General features: G+C 47.3%; 2 protein-coding genes across 14 annotated transcripts in view; one reads left to right on the forward strand and one right to left on the reverse strand.

The window, feature by feature from the left end:
• Positions 1-91: 91 nt before the first annotated feature.
• LOC107267326 (leucine-rich repeats and immunoglobulin-like domains protein 3) lies at positions 92-6,878 on the forward strand. Of its 3 annotated transcripts, XM_015738869.2 has the most exons (14): positions 93-397; positions 489-867; positions 1,364-1,507; positions 1,922-2,059; positions 2,158-2,298; positions 2,367-2,654; positions 2,723-2,866; positions 2,947-3,185; positions 3,254-3,400; positions 3,473-3,787; positions 3,866-4,147; positions 4,233-4,508; positions 4,614-4,946; positions 5,018-6,878. In XM_015738869.2, the coding sequence occupies exons 2-14, from the start codon at positions 602-604 to the stop codon at positions 5,278-5,280; spliced, it is 2,976 nt and encodes a 991-aa protein (XP_015594355.1). In that variant the 5' UTR covers positions 93-397; positions 489-601; the 3' UTR covers positions 5,281-6,878. The 3 variants fall into 3 exon arrangements, with proteins under 3 accessions (XP_024940471.1, XP_015594355.1, XP_015594354.1); XM_015738868.2 differs by having other exon boundaries at positions 93-867; XM_025084703.1 differs by lacking the exon at positions 1,922-2,059 and having other exon boundaries at positions 92-867.
• Positions 6,879-7,358: 480 nt separating this feature from the next.
• Positions 7,359-18,741, reverse strand: part of LOC107267329 (trehalase) — a 23,983-nt gene continuing 12,600 nt past the window's right edge. For 4 of the 11 annotated variants that reach the window (XM_015738882.2, XM_025084716.1, XM_015738881.2 and 1 more), the window contains exons 2-7: positions 15,458-16,152; positions 13,254-14,036; positions 12,980-13,113; positions 12,324-12,877; positions 11,965-12,218; positions 7,359-9,292 (exon numbers count right to left, since the gene is read on the reverse strand). In XM_015738882.2, the coding sequence (XP_015594368.1) occupies positions 9,154-9,292; positions 11,965-12,218; positions 12,324-12,877; positions 12,980-13,113; positions 13,254-14,036; positions 15,458-15,609 (2,016 nt within the window). In that variant the 5' untranslated portion in view covers positions 15,610-16,152 and the 3' untranslated portion in view covers positions 7,359-9,153. Of the gene's footprint in view, positions 9,293-10,452; positions 11,833-11,959; positions 12,219-12,323; positions 12,878-12,979; positions 13,114-13,253; positions 14,037-15,457; positions 16,153-17,076; positions 17,222-18,741 lie in introns of those variants that run through there. The other 7 variants (XM_015738879.2, XM_025084719.1, XM_015738883.2 and 4 more) reach the window with 5 other exon arrangements.

Below are 18,741 nucleotides of genomic sequence, written 5' to 3' on the forward strand. Positions count from 1 at the left end.
TTCGCATTGTCGACGGAGGCGATGATCACAAAATCATATTTCCAGACTCGCCGCTACGATTTAGCGCCATGATTTTGGTATCGCCCACTGTATGGTTAGAGTTCAATGGTGTGACTGCTGTTGATTTCGCATGGTGGGTACCTTATGTACCGCGTATTTCTCGGAGCCAATCATGTAGCCGGAATTTCGTTCTATTATCTACCAGAAAACTAAGGAAATTGTGCGATTGGCTGACGCAAGTTATGCGTGCGCGAAGTATACTTTTCATGGGGAATCAGCCTGAGCCTTCGCAGGTAGTGGTGGTCAAAGGTGGTCAGAGATGGTCGGAGATGGTCTGAGGCGTCATTGGCAGTGATTGGCAGTCAGCAGGCTTTAAGCAGCTCTAAGCGTCATGATGGTGCGTGGGTTGAAGTGGTTCCGTTCCCACCGTTTTTTCTTTTCAGAAAAGTGTTTGTTTTGAATCATAAAATCGCGAACAATTCCTTTAGATATTATGTGTCTAACTCCATTGTGGGAAGTTGCTCTGTCATATGAGTCGCTATGGAGCAATATATTGGAGACCGCAATATTAATGGAGAATAAAGTCTGAGCTCATAGCTATATGATGTCGGAATCGCCAAACACGTCTCCTACACGTCTATGGAAGAGGAAGAAAAGCTGGTTCCTTTGCAATCCGTTGCCGCTCACCCTATGGATGCTTCATGCGTGGTTAACGAATTACCCTGTCGCCACAGCCGACCTGCCTTTGCCATCCATTAAAGCCAATCAATGTCCCGTTGAATGTGCTTGTCTCGGGAACGTAGTCGACTGTAGTAGGCTGCAGCTCGTTGGGACTCCCAGCGGTTTACCGCCCTGGACTGAGATATTGTGAGTTTTCTAGAGAATCGTCATTATAAGTATCGTATTGCTCATTGATTCATACCTTTACGTTGCATATATTATTCTATTTCAACGACATCAGGTTTCAAGTTCTATGTCTCTATGAATATAATGAGGTCTTTGCCACTGATCCTGAAGTCAGGCATGACTGTTTATAGAATCCAGTTGCAAAAAGGTTGTTTGGTATTACCTTCTTTGTATCCAGAGTCAAGGATAACAAGAACTCAATGCATCGAATACGTAAACCTTTTAAGGTCTTTCATTGCAACTTAAATGGACAGTCGTGTCTATTAAATATATTGTGCCATACAGAGTTAATTTAAACGATGTTACATTCATTATTTATCATTATTTATTATAAAATATTTACAATGTCATATAATTTTTGTTACACACATTCGAATTCTTGTATTTTATTGTTTAAATTAAGTACAGTAGAATGTACTGCATCTTCTATATTATTTATAACTTTTAAACGTTTCAGGGACATAAGCGGCAATCGATTGGGAGACAATTTTACAACTGCACTGATGGAATTAACACAACTGCAGGGACTGAAAATTAACAAAAATCAATTAACTCGAATACCTGATCTTCCCTTTCTCAAGAATTTATCACAACTCTCTTTGTACGTATGCCTACATTTTCTATCAGCAAAAATAGCATTTGAAAAAATATCTCACATGGGTTCATAACAAGTACGGACGTATCGTGCTACACCATTCACGAGGAAATCTTGAGTATCCGTCCGTCATTACGCAACACCTATCGTTATCGCGTCTTCGAGGACTTGTTTACTGTCAATCATAATTGATATCCAATCATATCTTTATTGTTATCGCTAGCTGGTCGAAAAACGCAGTACAACGTGCCTTGATCGAACGAAGATATTGTACTTCGCCGAATATTGAAATGACAGTTTTCATTAAAACACAAAGTTCACAACGTTAAAAATTTTAGGATATTAACTTTCATATCTTCTTACGAATCTTTGCTTAACTCGGGAATTAATCTAATGTATTATAATGATCACGATCCCCAGGTCTCACAATTCTATCAGCAATGTCCACGGCGTAGCTTTGCAGAGCTTACCAGAACTGGAAATCTTGGATCTCAGTGGAAATAAATTGGGCACCTTGCATCGGGGTTCGTTTCTGTCGCCAAATCGTTTAACACACTTGTAGGTGTCTGTAAAATATAATTTGTTAATTCGCTCATTAATCCGTTCCTTAATCCACCGGATAACGATTCCTTTTTCTTCTATGTGACTGTTAACAGAAATCTGAATAGCAATCAGATTGGTACTATAGAAGCTGGAAGTTTGGACAACTTGACCTCCCTCGAGGAGCTGCGACTTAATAAGAATCGTCTTAGGCAATTGAAAGACCTCTTCACCAATCTCGGGCGATTACGAATCTTGTAAGCACCTTGTTTCTTAATTCAGAGCGCTCTCTGAGCCTTGATCTACAACTGAGAATGCCTTATAGGGAACTTAACAGGAACGAGCTACAGCAGATTCATGGCCTGAGTTTGAAGAACCTTACGAGTCTGGAGGAACTGCGATTGAAACGAAATAAAATAGACACGCTCTACGATGGAGCCTTCTGGCCGCTCAAAAGCTTGGTTCTCCTTCAACTAGACTTTAACGAGCTCTCAGTCGTAAAGAAGGGTGGACTATTTGGTTTGGAAGGACTGCTCAAACTGACACTCTCGCACAACCGTATCTCTACGATCGAGGCTCAGGCGTGGGACATCTGCCACAAAATAACCGAACTGTCAGTATCTCACCATCAAGACATCCTATCCCTTAGATTAACAATAAATTTTATCTTCTTTCGTTTAGCGACTTATCGTACAACGACTTGGCTTCTATCGAGCGTGGAACATTCGAATTTTTAGGAAAACTCGAAAAACTTAAGATGGATCACAATAAAATTACCTACATATCCGACGGCGCTTTTAATAATACACCGAACTTGCAAGTGCTGTGAGTATTATAGTGACTGAAAAATTTAATAACGTTCTTCAGTTTGCACGTGATACAACGGAACATATATCATATTCTAGGGAATTAAATTCCAACAAAATTTCATACATGGTTGAGGATATTAACGGAGCCTTTGTGCCTCTCGCTCGACTCTTGAAATTGGGTCTGGCCCACAATCGAATTAAGTCGATCAACAAGAACGCCTTTACCGGACTTATTCGACTTACGGAATTGGATTTGACTGGCAACAATATCACCAGTATTCAGGACAATGCGTTGGCCTCTATGGCCGGTCTCGTTACTCTTAAGATGAATTCGGGTGAGTTAAAACGGAAGAATGGTGAAGTTACGGATGTGCCAGCCGTCGTTACTACGAATCATTGACAGGGTCCTTGGTGTGCGATTGCGGTCTGCAGTGGCTGAGTGTTTGGTTGCGAGATCACAGGTATTCCGGTGCTGGCATTCGTTGTGGTTATCCCCATTGGCTCCAGAGCATGCCTTTGACAGATCTGCACCATACTAACTTTACGTGCGGTAAGTACTAATTGCCGTATAATTGGACATGTGAAATCTATGTTTTTTCAAAGCGAATATCGTACTAAACAGATGAATACCCGAAACCACGAATCATCGAAGAACCGGTCAGCCAAATGAGTATAAAAGGTGAAAATGTCACTCTGATATGTCGGGCGACCAGTACCGCAAATGCTCCTCTCACTTTCATTTGGAAACACGACAACGTCGAATTAAAGGACATGAAATTGCAAAGCGACAACGGTTCTGCGAATCGCGGAGTAACAGACGTTTCTTCCGAGTTGCGGCTGATTAATGTGACGCATGCGGCTGCCGGTAGATATCAGTGCATGGTGAGCAACACTTACGGCACCACCTACTCCGCTAAGGCCAAAATCAGTGTCCTCGGTAGGTATCGATTCTTCGTATATACTTCGACCTCCCAATGTATTCCTTCCTATAATCAAGCGGATTTACAATGTACAGTCTATCCGTCGTTCTCAAAAATCCCGCACGATATACGAGTGCCTGCTGGTAGCACGGCTCGACTCGAATGTTCCGCCGAAGGGAAACCCAGTCCGCAAATTGCCTGGCAGAAAGACGGTGGCAACGACTTTCCAGCAGCACGCGAACGCAGGATGCACATGATGCCTACGGACGATGTTTTGTTCATAGTCAACGTCAAGATTGCTGACAGTGGAGTGTATTCCTGCACGGCACAAAATTTGGCTGGCATTATTGTGGCGAGCGCTACGCTCACGATACTCGGTATGTTGGTACTTTGAACGTAGACACACTGAAGACTGTCGGTTGCGATTTCTTTCCAAGTCGCTATTTCCCCTTCTCTGCGCAGAGACACCGTCGTTCGTAAAGCCTATGGAAAATAAGGAGATAACGGTCGGAGGCTCGATCGTTCTCGAGTGTATGGCTAGTGGATCGCCTCGTCCAAAGTTGTCCTGGAGAAAGAATGGCAGTCCGCTGCAAGCAACCGAACGGCACTTTTTCACGGCGGAAGATCAACTCTTGATAATCGTTGATACGATCGCCAGTGATGCCGGTACTTATGAGTGCGAGATGAGCAATTCTCTGGGCAGCGTTGTCGGAGCCTCCCACCTGACAATCACTCCGGGTAAGCCTAGAGCCATAACGCGTCAGTTTGATAATCCGAAGAAGTGAAGTGAAGTGATAGATTCGTACGATCTTTACGATTGCGATATGTTTCTGTTAATTCTAGCTCCTAGTCCGGTGGTCAACGAGGACGACATGTTGGGTCTGATAATAATCACTGTGGTCTGTTGTGCCGTTGGGACATCGATCGTCTGGGTGGTGATCATATATCAGACAAGGCGGCGACTAAACGCGACTCATAACGGGACGCCCAGGACGAGCAGTCACGTGAATAGCAACAGCAGCAGTAGCCGGCAATTGGCAGCGGGTATCCTTCCAAACGGTCCTGCGGAAGCTCAGACGCAACTTTACTTGGACACCAGTTCGCAACACAGCAAGGACAGTGGAACCGGCGATAGCACCAATCCGAGTAGCGACCAGTTACAACTTTGTTTGCCTGGTGAGTCTAGAGAGGATGACGTCATCTCAATTTTGTTATTATTATTTTTTTTTTCATTTATGTTCCCCCAGAGGAAATTGTCAACTGCGCCGCTTCGGCTAATGGCCACGAGGACGACGGAGCCATTACTTGTGCCACGGATGACGACGGACTGATTTCCAGACTTCCCGATACTTACGGTACCGATGACTCTCGGACGGCCGGAAATGCGTCTGACCCCGTGGACTCCGGTGACGTCGGCGACACCAACGGCGGCACGCATCCTCTCTTGCGGTATACGAACCACGAACGAAACCTTCGTCGCGGCACATTGCATTTCGATTGCACACCTTGACAGATCAGTCTTTGACCGCTAACTTCCTGATGATTAACTGCTATCCACTTCTTTATTCCCTTGCTTTCAGTTTTGCAGTGATCATCGTCCTTCTTGTTCTCTTTATTATTCTCCCTTAAAGTACGTTCGCGCTTACGTTGACTATCCGTGTGATATTTCACAATATTCTTTCGTAAATTTATTGACCCGACGGGCGAATTTATCTTGCATTTAAAGAAAGTTCAGTGAATATGCGAATACTAGGATAAGTTACTGTAAATAGTTAATTTAAAGGAAATAGTCGGGAAGAAAAGAGAGGAAAAGAGGAAACGGGAAATGGATGAGGGGGTGGCGCGAAAAGATGAATAACGTGGGCCTCGTCTAAGGAAGTTACACTTACGAGCATAAGGAGATTAGTATACGGTTGAGAATAGTTGAATATCTCAAGTTGTGGAAGAGGCTAGGGGTCTCCTCGCGCCCACTCACAAAACACACACACACACACACAAGCCAGCCTTTTGTGATAGATATTTATTCTAGAATTAATTGACTTAGGTGAGTTATTTGTGTTGATTGGCAATACGATTTTATGGGGATGCGTGAACCGCGGATTTAAACAGTTCATCGCACCTAAGTGCCGGCTTATAATCAGATATTTCGTAAATTGTCTTCCGTTTTTCTTTCTATCTCTATTCGGTAGACCCGGTATATACATAAATATATACACTAATTGTACTAAATTTATTTTACTCGATATTTAAAGTATTGCTCACTATCGATAAGTATGTCGCTTCTAATTTCAATTAATCCCTAGGTCCATAGAACGCGTAAGGAATTTTATTTTAGTCCAGTCTTATCGTCTAAGTTTAAGCGAACGTTTAGTTGAGCTTACTTATTTAACGCTCATGATTGACTAGCTCGAATGGCATAACAATCTGAAATGAGGTTAGATAATATCAGGCTTAAATTTAAACGAAAAAACTGGGAGCTTTGTATCGTGTAACGAGCTCATAGGGGTAGCCCTTGTTTTGTTGACTAATTTTGTTTTCTATGTTTATTATCTATGCCATGCTTACCATGTTTACCATGTTTACGATGGCGTCAATTGAGTAGCAACGATTGCTTTAATTGTTTTCATTTTTCTACTTCATTCTTGGAATATTAAACATGCGCCTACAGTAATATATAAGATAGATGTAGTGCTTCTCTTAAGAAGAAGTTGTTAATGAAACAAGAAGAGAGAAAAAGCTAGCAAGGAGAAAAGATTGTAAAAGTGCGACTAATTGGAAAAACGTACATTGGAAATGAATTCGTTCCCAAAGAGAAGCACTGATCGTGAGAGTGCATAAGACAAAGATTGAGACAGCTTGTGTCATATACTCGGCCTTAGTAGTCTCTGTATTTGTCTATTTCTTTCTTCTACATATGTATTCAAATTAAAATGTTTCGCCGACAAATGGATGCTCCATCCCCGGATGACTTTTTAACCGGCGAATAATGAACAATTCACAAAGCGTTTACTGGGCGAAACACCAAATGAGCCATCTCTTTGATTTCAGTATTTCCCTTGTTATAATGAGATATTGCGTACAAATACAAGTAACCATTTGAGAGTTTTAGTGGTCTCTTTACAATTTATTCTAATTCGCAATCCTAGCTCCTAAAGAAACCGTCCGACTCCTCGTATCGACAAAAATATCGATGGCGTGCTTCCCTTTGCATTTATTTGTTGAATTTACACGAAACCTCTACACTGGCTCCTGACTACAAGACGCTGTTTACGAAGGAGAGTCGACGAGTGTCGGGAAGGCTCGCAGTTTCAAAGTCGAATCGGCACGGCTCGCCCTCGCGTAACAAAGCTTTGCCACAGAGTGAAGTATGAAAGAGGGTTTTGGTGCACTGAGAATGAGCTACGAGATACGAAGAGGGGGGAGGCCAGAAACACGCGGTAGAGTAGAGACCTGCTTACTCGACAGCAATGTCCGTCTATGCTGGTGTCCTCTTTTCTTGTCCCTTTGCACGATTCTCGCTTCAGGAGAGTAGAGGAAACAAGTTGAGCAAGCCGCGTGGCCACTTTTAAACACGAATAGAAGACACCATCTCAATATTCTCTCACGTATATTTCCAAGTATCACAGTATCTCGGTCTTTTTAGTGAGATCCACTTGTCTTCAAGTGACAATCACTAATATAAAATAGTTCGTGCACTCAGGAACACCTTGTGGCTCGAGCGCGGCAATTAACCACGTGCGTGTGCATGTATACACCTCCTATAGGATAGTACCATATATTAAAACTGGAGTTCGTACAGCCAATCGTTCGTTTACGTATTCAGCTGCGACTCGATTTTTCTACGAGTTTGATTAGACAAATATCAGACAGATATCGTTCGATTATCTTTATATTATATCTATCTACAGTATTGACGGTACGATATTACATTATAATGTATTCGTTAATTACTAACTAATTTATATGTGCTTCCTGCCGTCTCTCTAAGTCACACGTATGTATATATATATATTTATGTACAATTGCACATAGTGCTAAGGAGGATACGGCTGCTGTGATAACAAATTCTCTAAAAATATGTAACGACGATTTGCCAAAACTTCTACGAACGGTTCTTCCGTTGCGACAGAGCGTCTCGTGTGATCTGAGATGATGAGATGAAGAGGAAAGAAAGAAGGCCGGGAAAACGAGAATACAGCAATATAAAAAGTTTGAAATTTCATGAAAACATTCTCTGGGGTACCCGGATAAAAAGGGAAACCACATCGAGGAGACATTGGTAAGAAAAGCCAGACTCCCGTGTATTTTATTTCTGATTTTTGAAACGAGCTAGTGTACGGAATTTCAATCCCCTCTTCCTGTATGAACTTCTATGCTGGTTCCCTGCGTATCTCCCGTGCCCTCTAACGCCCACTGCGCCCACTTAGCCGTCAAAACAAAAGTCCCGTAAGGCCGGCCCTGAAGAGGCGCTGTAGTATCATCTGATCGCAGCCAATGAAAATCGTAGGTCTGACCTTGAGGACGCTGTCGCAGAGCCATGGTCTTTGGCCGTTAACGCGAGCACGATCGCAGAATGGCAACGTCGAACACGAAGTGGCACATGAAAATGGGTGGATACGAAATACAAAAGTATCTTGGACGAAGAATTAGCTCCGTCGGACCGAACTGGGCTAATTGTCATTTCAGAGTAATAAAGTAAAGGCTCGAAGAGGCTGAATATGACAGCATGCGCGTGTGTCCATAATATTAAGGAATAATGGGGCATCCTAAGGGCACCCAAAATTCCTTTCGCCCCCATGAGACCAAAGAGCAAAGCACTCGAGAGAATACTACTGGGTTTTCACGTTTACACTGCGCTCATTTCACGACGAGGCCAAAATTAATGTTCTACAATTCGGCCCGGTGACGAAATAACAAACGAAAAGCTAGTCAGTCCCGTTTAGTCGACGTCAAAATAATGAACTAGACAAAGAGAAACATAACGCATCGCATTCGCTTGTCGAGCTTTGCAATAAATTATTTAAAAAAAAGAATAAATAAAGTTGAGGGTGAGCACATGAGTTTCGTAGTAGGTGCGGCCCGAGAAAAGTGCCAGAAGGCGCTTCGATCGCGATAACATAGTGATGAGGATGCTGATGACGATGGCAACGGCTATCCGAGCGAACTTCTCCAAAAAGCGAAGCTTCGATCGCGCCGAGGACGGCGTGACCTGGGCACCAACTTCCTCTTGTCCCTCATCGCCCAACCGCGACGTCGTCGTCTCCCCGCGTCAAAGCTCCTTCGGACGATTATCAAAGTAACGATAATGGCTCTTGCCAACTCCTCCGAAATAATTATCCTGCCAATTCGTTATCAGCAACTTCTGCTAAGACTTGGGCGAATGTCAATCGTTGTTCATGTCCTTCAGCTCGGTATAGGCTATCCGTTTCCGGTAGAGGCTTCCTTCCGTTCCCGATTTCCGTTTATTCGGCATGGTCGATGGTCCAGGCACGTAATAGTGACGCCTTTTGTACATCACCATCCTGCAACCGACAAGTAATACGTCACTATCTCGTGGACTTTGATGACGCTGCAAACGCGGCGGCGACGGGAAACCTGGAAGCATGAGACGCGCGCGCGCGCGCGCACGGATCAGGCGCCGATGCACTTTCACTCGCTCAAGCACACTCTCACTCTCTCTCACTCTCTCTCTCTCTCTCTTGTGACTAAGATCAAAAGGAGGGAGGGGGAGAGGGAGAGAGAGAGAGAGAGAGAGAGAGATAGTTTTACTACAGAAGCAGAGGTTCTACCATGACTTGGATTACATTTTTTCGAGTTTCACGGAATTAAAAAATTGCTCTCCATCCTACATGAAAGAGACTCAAAACGGTACGAGGAAGCAGGAGACGATAATGATCATTAACGTAGCATCGTCCAGAGAATATTTCGATATTTCTATGGAGATTGGATTTGGAAAAAAAGGCAGAAAGATAGTTCTAACAAAAGATCCTAGAAAATCCACTCTTCGTGCAAGATCATCGACAGCGCCCAGAAAGCGCGTAAATCCTACAGTCATCTTTTACATTGTATGATTTTGAGTGATCTTCAAAAAGCAACCGTGGTCGCGTTACATGCCTTAAAAATGACTTTTGGACAACAGTACGTATCGTCTGAGCCGCCAGCAGACAGTGCCAGGCTGCACGCGGACCAGCATGCAAAACTTCATCAAGAGACGGAAGAGTCAAAGACGGACGAGACGCTGAGAGTCGCAGTTCGGGTGCGCTTTGCAAATTAGGGGAAAAGGACGGCAGCACTGGAATGGAGGATCGCATGACGATCGTGTAGAAGGAAGCGCAGACTTTCGTCGACGACGGCAGCTCCCTCTCTGCCTTCGCAGCGTTACCAGCAGCAGCAGCACGCTACGCAACGTAAACGCATCGAGACCCGTGGAGGAGGTAGGTCCCCTGTTGCCGCCGCCGCCCCCCCTGCCGTCCCTGTCGCCCACTAACGACCATCTCTCCTGGAGTTGTTAGATCTCATCAGTCTGTTCGGTCGCCGAACGAGTACCTGGCAGAGACATGCGCCCCCGTAACAAGTTGCAAAAGGCACAACCGACTGCCTTGGTGGGAGGAGGGAGGAGGGAGGAGGGAGGAGGGAGGAGTTATTACTTACTACTTGTTGCTTGCAACGCACAATCACATGATCTCTCGCAACTGCACAATCTTTCATTTATTTACTTTATTGAGCTGAACTGGATGCAGTCGGCGGGCCGACGCCAAGGAGGTCGGATGGTTTTTCCAAACGAGTAGAGCAAATTTGAAAACTAAATGTAGAGGGCAGGAAGGGCTCGAACAATACGGAAGGTCTGCTCGACGTTCATGTAGCTTACAGCACTCCGGGGACTGGAGTGGGCATTGCTCTGGCATCGCCAAATGGACTTTTCTCAGAAACCGGAAGGTGAGTGGACAAGAGTCAAGAGATCGATCGCGCATGCGACATCGTGCATTGGCAGGAACTGTCACACGTGAGCTCCTGCACGAATTCACCATACGAAACACTGTTAAGGTGATCGACGGAGGCGTGAACACGTGTTCGTAACTTGATATGAAAACAAAAAAAAATTCGAGGGCAGAGGGTGCATAGTGTAAATAAAAGGTTTGAGGTACTCGTTATTCGATAATTATGGACGGACATTAGTCAAAGTGATTTTCTAGGGATTCAAAGTGCAAACGTGACGAGGAGCGTCGAGAAGCCGCCGGAGCGAGGGCGTGAGAGACTGTATTCGGCAATTTTTGAAAAAAAAAACTACAATCGTCTTGTCCAGCTTTCTTTCTGGATATCGGTTGAGAATTATGAATTACGTTATAAGGGACTGGAGTTCGGATGGACGTGAACGCAATTACTTTCGTTTTAACGAATTTTTTGGATCTTTCCCTAGACAAGAGTTAAAACGGCGTCCTTTGCTTATTTGCTTAATGCTTCTCTACTTCTTACTACACGTTTCGCGCTGACTAGATGCAGCTTTTCTCTCGTGCCCATTTACATATTTATACATTATTTACAGGCCATATACGGATCTGTTGGGTTCTCACTGTACATAGAGACATACGTATATACATAGAGGAGGAGACATACAAAACACGCAGCAGGCACGCAGGCAAGCGTGCGTATTTACACATTCACACAGAGTGGCGCGCGCGCGCGCGCGCGCGCACATGTACTTCACTGTAATACTGTGATAACAGTCGATAACACGAGGACGAGATACGGTGATGAGACGTCGCAAACTTGACGAATCCTCATGGCCAGCCACGAGCGTCAGTTCTATTCTTCTACTCCAAGCACCGCTCTTTCCTGGATTATTCGTCCTTAGCATTCATAGACGAACGACCCTCAGGGCTACAGTAGATCCTGGTGGCGCGCTCGTCCATTGCGCTATTAGGCATTACCTACCGAGTTTCTAATTATTTTTTCTTTTTTTCTTTTCTTTCTTTTTTTTTTCTTTTTTTTTTTCCTAATACTTTTGCGTGACATTTTTCTAGCTTGGAGGCACTGAAAAACAGCGACACGTAACGAAAATTGTCTGAAACAGAAAGAGAAAGGAACGAGGCATTAGTGAACGTGTGCTTTTGGCGCTTTTGTGCTTTTGTGCTTTTGTGCTATTGTGCTTTCACGGGCTCGCATTGGGTTACTCGAAGCGCGATACTAACCTCACCCTATGAATCCTGCTGCGAGGGATATGATGAGAGCGAGAACTCCTGTCATGAGTTGCCCTGCTGTGGAGATGACGAGTTGCTGATGTTGAGCGGCACTCTTGACGTAATCCTCCTGGACAAAGTGATCCTCGGCAGTGAGTCTGTCGGCATACTTATTGAGCAAGTCCATGACAACACCGTTTGACCAGCCGAATCCCAGCTGAACCTCGTACTCGCCACCACCGCCGTAACCCCCGCACACTGTGGCGTCGTACTGGAAGAGCCAAAAGAAATAAGTATCTCAGGAGAAGAGACTGACGCGGCAGGAGGCGTCGGCAGGAGGCGTCGGCAGGAGGACTCGAGAGTCCGAGTGACAAACCTTCTCGAACATGCTGTGGGTCTCGTTGAAAGCCTTGTAGTTGCTGCGCACCCATCTTTGACTGATCTCGTAAGCCAGCCTCTGGGCCCACGGGTCCTCGGTCCGATCTAGAGCCATAATGACAAAGTATTGCAGAGGCGGCCAGGCATTTGGATAATCCCATTGCTCTCCAGAGTGTTCGAGAGTCGTAGGTATCCCGCCGAGATTAATCATTATCTGACTCTTCTCGAGATACTTGAGGACCTTCATGACGTGTTCCTCGCGCTTTCCCGTATCGTAGCAGCCCGTCCAAAGAGGCAGAATGTTTGTCGGGTAGAAGTAGTCCCTTTTGATCTCGTTCAGTAAATCGTAGTCGAGCCAGGCGCCGACCTCGTCGTGCCACAGAATGGCCGTAACCGCTTCCTGCCATTGCTCGGCCCGTTTGAAGTATTCGGCCGCCTTAGTTGAATTTCCCAGCTTCTCGTTGAACTCGCCGAGAAGCCGCGCGTTGCGATAGATTATCGCGTTCAGATCCACCGGCACGATGTACCTGGTCTTGAGGTTGGTCAGGTTGCCTGAAAGGAAGACACGTGTCTGACACTGCCGGAAGGGCGGAATGGCGGAATGGCGGAATGGAGGAGGAAGAAAGAAAGGCAAACGCGGCTCTTAGGCATTACCTTTGTTGGTGCCGTCCAGAATGAACCAGCGGCTGGAAAAGTCCCAGCCGGATTCTGCGGCAGTCTTCAGCTCGGTATAATAATTGTCCTTTTCCTCGCTCGTGCGAAAGCTCTGGCTCGTGAGGTAATCCTCTCTGGAAGAGAGGGAGAGAGAGAGAATCAGGGAAGAGCAAACGAATATTTGGGAAATACGTAAAAAGCTCAAAGCGCGAGACGGAAGAACAGATAATACTATATGTATGCGATATACGGCAGACGATAGACAATTTAGTACCTGTAGGATTCGGGTCTGGGTCCAGTGGACTCTTCGTAGTAGCGAACCAGGGTGTAGTTGACCCCGTCCTTTTCGATATCGACGGTCCGATTGGTCATCCAAAAGTCAAACTCCTTCTCGAGGAGCCAGAGGTTCTCCCTGAGCCACTTGACGTCATCGGTTGCCTTCAAGTACTCCTCGACCATGGGAATCAGCAGCGGCGGATGCGACCTCATCGTGTAGTAGATGCGACCGCCGTTCGGAATATAGCCGATCTTTTTGACGATCGAAACGAAGTTCGATAGCATGCCTTTGACGGTCAGTTTCATTTCCGAGAGTAGCAGCCCCTTGATGATCCAGTAGGAGTCCCAGTAGTAGAACTCCCGGAAACGACCGCCCGGTACGATAACCGGATTCGGCACGTAGATGATCGAGTAGAGCTCCTCGTTCAGAAGAACGTCGTCCTTCATCTTTCGCCCGAGGAGCTTCCAGATCTGATTCAGATCCGAAGCGAACTTTCTGAGCTCGGGGTCGTGGATCCTTTGAAGAAACTGCGGATGAGTCTTCCAGTCAGCCGGCTCCCAGTCCTCGAACTCCGAGCCGGCCGGGTCGAAGGTTTCGTTGACGAAGGCGCGCACGTCCGCCTGGGTCGGCGTGTTGTTCGTTAGTCGCATGAATTCCCGAAAGAGGGACAGCGTCTCGTTCGGCGGATTCTTCATCTTCATGTCGACGAAGGTCTTCGAGTCGGTGTAGATCGAGGCCATCTGTATCGTGTGCAGCAGCTCCCCATGGCAATACACGTCGCTGCAACAGGTCAGGCAATGCAGACCCGCTGCTTTACTTTGTACACGCATAGCCGTCCTATCTCTAGCTCCCTTATCCCCATCTATTTCCTTGGTCCATTCGCTCCCCTGTATCTCTACACCCCATCCCCTATACTTTGCTTTTCTTCTCCTCGCTTCCTTCCGTAGTGTCCTTGACCTCCTCCTATCCCTCCCACCCCTTCTGGCTATCGTCAAATCGCGAGCAGGACGTCAACCGATCGGGCCTAACAACTCCTTGCAACGTGCATGCAGGAGTTTCCTTGAACAGGCTGTAGGAGTTACCGGCATAGGGAGAGTCTTCAGCGAAACAAGCGAAACAAGCGAAACAAGCGAAACAACCGTAACGTAAACGGTAGCCTGAGCAGATAGGCGCGAGGTGTCGTTGAGGCTCTCCTCGCCTTCAGTCGCTTCGCTGCGCGTTGCGGCTTAATTGCTGGTAAAACTGAGTCGCCTGCGTCTCCCTCGATCCCCGGAGCGTTCGCGAGGCGAGCTCGAACTTTCGGAAAAAGCAATTTCCGAAATTGTGGGCAGCTACGTCCGAAGGAATTCTCGAAATTTGTACGAAGCCCGAGCGACGCGTGAGCCCCGGCCGAAGGAAGGAAGGAAGGAAGGAAGGAAGGAGCTCCGAGCCGCATCGAACGGTCGTGTCTCTGTATAAGCGTGCTAAGAAAAGTGCCGAACGTTTGAGCATTCGAGGAACGAGTCTCTGACTGTCTCAGGCCTTAGGCAATTGGAACGGCGGATCAGAGCGTCGGCCGTCGCGCGGCCCTCGCGAGACGCCACACGGATTAGCGCCTGAGATAACGAGCGGAGGATGCGCCCTGTGGATTCGAGAAATTTCGAAAACGTCCAATTCTCCTCGAGGCAAAGGCGTCGCGCGCGTTTAAAAGCGTCGAGGCGTCGAGGCGTCGAGGCGTCGAGGCGTCGAGGCGTCAAGCGCGCAATTGACTAACGTCAATGCCGTTGTTATCGTAACGATGACGATCCTTCCTGTCTCCAAGTGATAACACAGGAGGGAAAACGACGTTTCAGCGAAATACCTTGAACGAGACGCTGCCACGCCCACGTGCCTCAGAGTTAACGAGCTCCCTCTATTCGCTCTATGGTAATTAGACAATATTTAAAAGAATCTTTAATGCCGGTCGTTAAACGATAAAAGATCCCTCGGCTTATAGATTAAGTAATGTGGAAGATATGGGGAGTCGGTAAAGAATATTAAAATTTTAGAATTTTCCAAATATTTCAATCCGATATATCTGAGGGACGCGGGTATCGATGGCGATCGATAAATTTGAAGGGACCCATCCTAGAACCCAATAGGAACTAGAGACCGATCGGAGAAGATCGATTTAATGTCGGTGCAAGTGGTGACGAAGGATGCGATGATAGTGACGTACTTACCTAACACACGGGGGTGGACGAGTCGTGGAATCGGCTGTGCTGTCTGCAGCGACTAAATCCTCTAGCGTGAAGATCGTCAAGATCGTGAAGATCGTGAAGAACGCAATTGCCCGTAGTGGTAGGACGGCCGAAATGATTCTCGACAACATCATTTTTACTTTTAACCTCTCCTCTCCTCTCCTCTTCGCTCCTCTTTTCGTTATTCTTGTCCTTCGCGCACGACTGTCTCTCTCTCTCTCTCTAGCTCTCTAGCTCTCGCACCCGCGCACTCGTACAAACGTACACGCAGGCAGACGCACACGCACACGCACACCTTCTATATCTCCCTACTCGTCACTCTCTCTCTCTCTCTCTCTCTCTCTCTCTCTCTCTCTCTCTCTCTCTCTCTCTCTCTCTTTCTCTCTCTCTACTTGGTATATTCCAAAAAATTCTTGCTCTTCTTCTCTTCTCTTCCGGCTTCTTCCCTGCCCTTTCTCACGCTTTTCCCGGACTCTTTTGAATTCTGTTTTGTCGAAAAATCTGCGCGTCCCGCGTTTCGCGGGTCGAGAGCAACGCAGGTCGAGAAGGCAACGTACGAGGAGGCGGCGGGGTTGTGTTGTATTCCTTACTTTTTGTCAATAGCCCTCGGGCGCGGAGCTTCCGACTTGGCAAGTCTGCGCGACGGCTTCAGCTCCGGAAGCAAGCTCGCATCTTCCCTGAAACAAGAAGCATAAGAAAAAGACGATGAGAACGTTTGCACGTTGCAAGAGGCGGCGTAGCGCGCGACTGCTGCACATTCGACGGATGCGCGCTATTCGCCACTGGCCGCTCGCCGCTCGCCGCTCGCCGCTCGCCGCTCCTCGTGGGATCTTCCTTCGTTTCGAAGAATGTCTCGGCTGTGGCGAAGGGAAGAGGCAAGGTCAATCGCTACTTAACGCTTCGTTACGCGATCTAAATATAGTGGGGCATTTGCGTTGTCGTCGCGCGGTGAACGAACGAATCAACGAACGAGCGAACGAGCGAACGAGCGAACGAACAAAACAAGAGGGTCAACCTGTCGAGTGAATAGACCAAAATAAAAAGCTCAAGCGAAGCAAGGAACAAATTTGATCGTAACAACAATTTAAAGAAAATTTCCAAGACACGAATGTGCAGCGAATATTATTCGGTATCCGTGTTGCAACCGGTACTGCTCTATGTGACACGTGCGCCTGGCGCGCTCACGAGTAAACGCGCAATGGGATTTTTACGGGGATACCCGTAAACCTCTACCTGCCAGTCGGAAAGCCAAAAGCCCAAAGTCCTTGCTCCTTCGACGGACGATAACGAGAATTGCGCAGGGCAGCACACTCCTTCCGACTCCTCTCGTTCGCTATTCTCGCTCAACGGACAAACTTAGCTGGCTAAATGAGACTGATGCACATTTTTGTTTTTCTCAACCGAATTAGAACTCCAATAGATTTCTCTTCCTCCTGAGGTCACCTGAGGTTTCTTCTTTAATCCGATTAAACAGGTCGAACCGTCGCGTGAATCTATATCCTATACTCACTCGCGGGGGAATCTACGTTCTTCAAACTGTACGAAGAACGTCGAGTGTAGGACAGGCGAACGGGTAGGCGGAAGTTGTCAATTCGTCGTACCTGCCGCCGTTGCAGCTCGATGTTATTCGGAACTTTGTTACTTCACAAGTAAAAATTGGGCGGACGTCCGGGAGAAGGAGCAGGAGCAACAGCAGGAGCAACAGGTCCGACAGCTCGACCCGTAACGCCTCGAATTTCCCAAAGTACTGACGCGAATGACTCTCTGCCGTGTTTCTTGATTCTCCGAGGTTCGCGCTGGCGGTTGAGGCAGTGTAGTGCTGCGGTGGGATCGACGTCGATCGAGAGTCGAGTGTCTCTTTGGAGGCAGCCGGTGAAAAGGCGGGCTTCTGTGGATACGGGGGAGGAACGTCGGAAGAAGGAGGAGAGGAGGCTGGAGAACCAGAGAAAAGATAGGAAGAGGAGGAAGGTGACTACTCGTCGAAGGGAGAAGAAGCAGAAGACACGGCAAGCATCACTGTGCGACTCGCGATCTTGAGCCAGCTGGTACCGCGGCAGTTGGAAGTGGCAGCTGGAAGTGGTAGCTGGAAGTGGCGGTGGAAGTGGCGCTGGAAGTGGCGGTGCAAGTGGCGGCGGCACGTGCACCGTTCGCTCTATCCGCAATACGACTGAAGGAGCCTGACGAAGGGAGGCTGCTTTTCAAAACGTATCACGCGGTTACGCGACCACCGGGAGTCCTCGCGATGACAGAGTAGAGCGTCATTGGCCGACCGCGCCTCCTGATCTTTGCGATCTGGTTGGTCGAAAACTACGTCAGACCTCCGTTCCGATTCTCGACTCACCTGACATCGCTTGCGGTAAACCGAGCAACCGAGCAACCGAGCAACCCTCTTGGCCACTGGGCGACCTCGCGCATTTTCCTCGATTTCGTGTCAAAGTGGCAATGACCGAAGTGCCACTGACCGTCGTCCGGCAACCATCCGGGTTCTCGAGAAAAGACAAGCCAGCCCAGTCTTGAGCCAACGGCTGGTCTCGCTCCGCGTGTCCTGCGATTTCAAACTTTCGCCTTGCCACCTTAAGTTACAGACATTCGGCTGACACAAACGCTCGAACTGGCTCCTACCCCGTCGGATCGACGAAAAGGCGTCCTGGGTCGCTAATACGATGCACGTGTTACGAGGTGATAGGTACGTACGTACTGCCCTACGTATAATGGCACGTACTGCCCGAAAAAAAAACATCTCTCAAGGCCGCGAAAAATAAGCAGCGACGTAAATAGGAACAGGCGGGCGGGCAAGCACCTCGGAGTCGGTCGCGTTCTGTGGCTTATTGCACTTGAGAGCGCGGAGGATCTTTTGTCGCGTAGATGGCGCTGACGGCGTAGACGAACGTTCCGCGAGATGCTCGACAGACTCATGGTCGGACAAATAAACAAAAGGAGTCTACGATGACAAGAGAACGATCGGTTTTTCCTTCTTCCCTTGTCCAATCACTCGATAGTGCAGTCGCGCGCTCATTCGGCTCGACAGTCTACATGGCGATTCTTGAACGTTTCAGCCAAATCGTGTACCGGGCAGAGGAGCCCGAGCAGAGGATATCTCTTGCCTGTTTCCACGAATCTTGATGCACCGTCGGTCTTCTAGCGAAAAACAATTATGAAGCTAAACTAGGGCGCGCATTTGCGTCTATCGTAAGATTACCTAGTTTCCAGACCTGAACAACATATAGGTTAACGATAGTCCATTCATTGAGTCTGGGGGGGGGGGG

Source organism: Cephus cinctus, unplaced genomic scaffold, assembly GCF_000341935.2.
Source record: "Cephus cinctus unplaced genomic scaffold, Ccin1 Ccin1_scaffold0401, whole genome shotgun sequence".
NCBI lineage: Eukaryota > Metazoa > Arthropoda > Insecta > Hymenoptera > Cephidae > Cephus > Cephus cinctus.